At 43.8% G+C, this 4,236-nt stretch overlaps 1 protein-coding gene across 1 annotated transcript in view; it reads right to left on the bottom strand.

Moving 5' to 3' along the window:
• Positions 1–282: 282 nt before the first annotated feature.
• The window catches only part of zgc:113054 (uncharacterized protein LOC541322 homolog), a 14,192-nt gene continuing 10,238 nt past the window's right edge, over positions 283–4,236 (bottom strand). Inside the window, exons 4-5 of the mRNA XM_037679304.1 lie at positions 1,816–1,933; positions 283–480 (exon numbers count right to left, since the gene is read on the bottom strand). Coding sequence (XP_037535232.1) covers positions 285–480; positions 1,816–1,933 — 314 coding nt within the window. The 3' untranslated portion in view covers positions 283–284. The remainder of the gene's footprint in view (positions 481–1,815; positions 1,934–4,236) is intronic.

Below are 4,236 nucleotides of genomic sequence, written 5' to 3'. Positions count from 1 at the left end.
AACAAATGCATGCATCAGAAATTGTGACAGTACCATTTATAAAGATTCACTCCAGGAGGGCTTTTACAACTATTTTACCAATCATCTCTCAACATGGATAGAACATGTCCAACATCATGCTAATTCTTTCATTAACAAACAAGTGAAGTTGTAGCACTGTAGTGATGAGCTGGACAGCAGTCTCAACTTACTGGGAACAATGAAAGCTACCTTTTTCTGAGCCCAATTCCAAGAAAGTGAAAATGTAAAAAAAAAAAAAGTTTTCATCTCTTCATGTGCTGCTTCTACCACAGACTTTGCCCACCCTCTATGACTAAGTTATGCCCTGTCATGTAGTCAGAGGCTTCAGATGCCAAGTAGACCACTGCAGCTTGCAGGTCTGTCACTTGAGCCAGTCTACCAGCAGGAATATCTGACAGCCAGCGCTGCACCAGAGGCCTCAGATCCTCTGAGTGGATGAGAGGGGTGTCAACAATCCCTCTGAAAAAGAGAAAAAACACACACAATGAAATCAGAAGGCATCACAGAGCAGAGCCAGGAGTGACAGCGTTGTTTCAGAGCCACCACTTTGGTGACACAAATAAAACCAATTATCCTTTGAAGAACCGTTGTGACATGGCATCTCTGATATTTACTGTGACTGGGGGCACTTTATTGACTGACACGTCCCAGGAGCAGCCCACAGGTATGATGGAGTGGCTGGTTTAATTTACTCATAACCTGTAGTATTACCGTGTTCTGTTCCCAATGTGGACTCCTCACTAAACGTGATCAAAACTAGCTCTTCTGCATGTCATAAAACTAACATTTGAATAAACATGTCTACATGCTTGTCTGCGCCTCATGCGAGACGACTTCAGACTCTCAACACAATCAGCGTGACAAAGACTAAAAGCCATAAAGCCTGAATCGTCGTTCAATATATCCCGTTACCTTGATATGGAATTTCAACATTTGGCTAAATTAGCACTTCCAAGGAGCATGTGTGACACCCTGGTTAACATATTCCACCTCAATTATATTTTTTCTTCAGCTGCCCTGTTATCTGGAACCTTTCCTGGCAATCAGAGGTACTGTTTTCCCTCAGCCAATTTTCCAGATAATGCAGCTTATCACCGCCGCGGCTAAAGTTGCCAATAGAATCAGGCTCCAGTCAACCTCGTGAGCGCTAATTGTGTCCCTTTTTTATGCATATTTACCGACTGTCACTTCAAAGAAATCAGCGGCCCATTGAGACGCCCAGTTAGCGAGGGAGAGACAGAGAATTGCTTCTTTGCAAATTAAAATTAGCAAACAAGCTGCCGATAAATAAAGCTGAGCGCGGCGCTTGTGTGCGAGGGGCTTTGTTCTGGGGCTCTGACTGGGCCTGGTTCGCCCAGAGCCACCGGACGGATTTGCTCAGGGATGACTGGGGCTAAGGGATGCTCTGCTTAACAACACCCCTCTCCACACCTTCCTACCCCAACACACAGAGAAAGCCCTGCCTGTGTTCTCCTCTTTTTCCTCCAACCGCCTAGCTTCACAGCCAAATAGATACAAACAAGGCACTATTGTTGCAGCTACACTTGGAGTGAGGTTGCACATTTGATTGCCTAATTGAAGTGAACAATTAGAGCAAGCGCTTGTTTGATTCATCCCTCAAGACGTCATCTAATTAAGCATGGATGCATTGTTTGAGGGCTTAAATGAATGCATCATTATCAAACGGAGCTCTTTGTCTGGAAGCAAACACGCTCGTCACCGCCTCGTCTAGTCACGAGTCTCTTATGACAATCAAAAGGTGTGTGCTGGCACAAAACAGAAGACAGGACTTACGGTGAGATGCAGTTGACACGCACTCCTCTCTCGACCCATTCGGTGCCCAGAGTCTGCGTCAGTTTGACCACTCCTGCTTTAGACGTGTTGTAAGAAAGCTGCTTCTGAGGATGGGGGACTGGAGGGAGGGAGGGAGAGCAAAGGTTAAATAAAACTTCAAGTTACAGCATCAGGAATAAAACTGGATAAAATTGGATATGTTTGCAAATCAGTTCAACAAGCACATCTTTTTAAATATTTCCACAACTAAAGTGTGAAAACGGTTCATTCTCGTTAGTGATCAGTTTGTGCGTTTATGTTGCGTTGCACTTCGCAGCACTAGTCAAGTCCAGTTGTATCTGACAGCACACATACTGGTACATCCATCAACATTAATAAAGATGAATTGTCTCCGCCTTCACCCGTTCAAAACTGAAGCCAGAATGTGAGCTGTTTGTGCGCTGCCATGCTGTATTGTTGGAGACTGCACACTAGGGCTGTCATTTCTAACCAGGGCCTGAAGCCCGGCCCGGCCCGGCCTGTATTTGGGGTGGGCCGGGCCATGATAATGTGCTAGATGGGCAGGCCAGGTCAGTGTCGGGCTTTTGGCCACGCTTCAATTATATAGCAACATGGCTTGCCATAATTATCCAATTATATAGCAACATGGCTTGCCATATTATCCAATTATATAGCATCATGGCTTGCCACACCACACCAGCTGCACGCGGCTATTTCACCGCGAGCTGACCGGACTTGAAAGAGGTAAAATAAAGTTCAGTTAAGCTTCAGATGGGACTGTACTGCCAGGAAGCGATCCATCACTCAGAAGGATGCGTGAGGCCGATGACCCAAACAGGTGAGATCCCAAAGCAGACATGTCAGAGAGGGATTTAATGCTTTGATGGCCATGAAAGGACACACACCCCCTCAGCTCTGATATTCTGCCCTCTTTTATTCAGCCACACATGTCCGCCAACCGTTAATAACTATATACTGTAAGCAGTCAAAGCTTAATTAAAAATGTTGGGGGGGGGGGGGGGTGTTGGGGTTCGGACCTGTAATTACTGTTAATTCGTCTGGTTTGGTGGGGTTCGTAAATGATGGCTACGGGCTGGGGCCGGGTCGGATTTTTTGGGCCGAATGCAACTGTAGTGCACACTAAGGATGTTGGGCTGGATAAGGAAGTTTATCTTACACATCCTCCCAACTCACCAACATGACACTTTTTAAAAGTGTAATTAAAACTAAACATATTGACAAAATGAACACTTACACATACAACAAAAGCTTTAAGAGGTTTCTCATCAATAAAAGTCCACACCTGATTAAAATATCAGAAGTATATTTTTAATGTTTTACACAAAAAAGTTTCTTTGTTTAAAGGGAGGGGCAGGACTTCAAATGATCCTGCAGCAAACCATTTGTCCTTTGAGCTTCAACTTTTGGGTTCTGGTCTTGTCTCTAGTTACAGCATATCTCAAAGTTTACAACCCATGGGCATCTCTCTCTCTCTCTGACTGTTTCAGCACTGCAGCCCTCCCAACAGTGAAGCCCTCAGCTGCGTCAGAACGCTGCAGTGACTCTTCATGGCCGTCAGAGACCAAGTTGAACTCCCTAACACCTGCCTAAAGGACGACTTCTGAGCCTACAGCCACCCTTTCAGGCCTTGACATGTGGGGTGGCTGTGGCTCAGTGGTTAGAGCAGTTGTCCTCCAACAAGGGAGTCGGAGGTTCAATTCCTGGCAGTATGCATTCACATCAGCGCCCATGAGCAAAATACTGAATCCCTCGTTTCCTTCAATCGGTCCCATCAGTGCATGAATGTGATCTAAAGCACTGATTATTCTCTACTGAATGATTTATTTATATTACAGTAGTTTTGTGTAGAAGTAGTAGAGTGCTGTATGAACGTGTGAATGAGGACACAGCGTGTGTTGTAAAGAGCTTTGAATAGCCTGGCTGGCTTCAAAGGTCTGTTCGAGTGTTGTCATTGTGTTAGAGAGAGTAAATGCCATGAATAAATTTGACATTAAACATAATCTAAGTTGAAGTGTTATTATTGTTGTTATAACCATTTTCTTATTCTTTCTGAACTGTTTTCATTCAATGTTTTTTTGTTTATGATGAATTTGTTTGGTTTCTTTTGTTTCTTTTAAACAAATGAATAAATTAATTTAAAAAAAAGTGTTACATAATTTCCAGCCCCCTTTTTGGCATCTGCATTTGGTAGCAGGCCAAACTGACAAAGATCATGTAGAATAACGTAGTATTTTAATTCTACAGCAAAGAAAGCTACGTAGTCTCTGTAAGTAGGTCTAAGAAAAAATATCCGTATTGGTCTCGGTTATCAGTCAAATAAGTTTTAACATATCAGGTATCGACCAAAAATCCAATATTGTGCATCCCTGCTTTTAGGGGGAGGGTAGGAGGGTGGTATGA

The sequence above is a fragment of the Nematolebias whitei genome, chromosome 7, assembly GCF_014905685.2.
Source record: "Nematolebias whitei isolate Nwh7 chromosome 7, NemWhi1, whole genome shotgun sequence".
Lineage (NCBI taxonomy): Eukaryota > Metazoa > Chordata > Actinopteri > Cyprinodontiformes > Rivulidae > Nematolebias > Nematolebias whitei.
The sequence above is the reverse complement of the archived record's forward strand: the minus strand, read 5'-3'. Positions and strand labels throughout refer to the sequence as shown.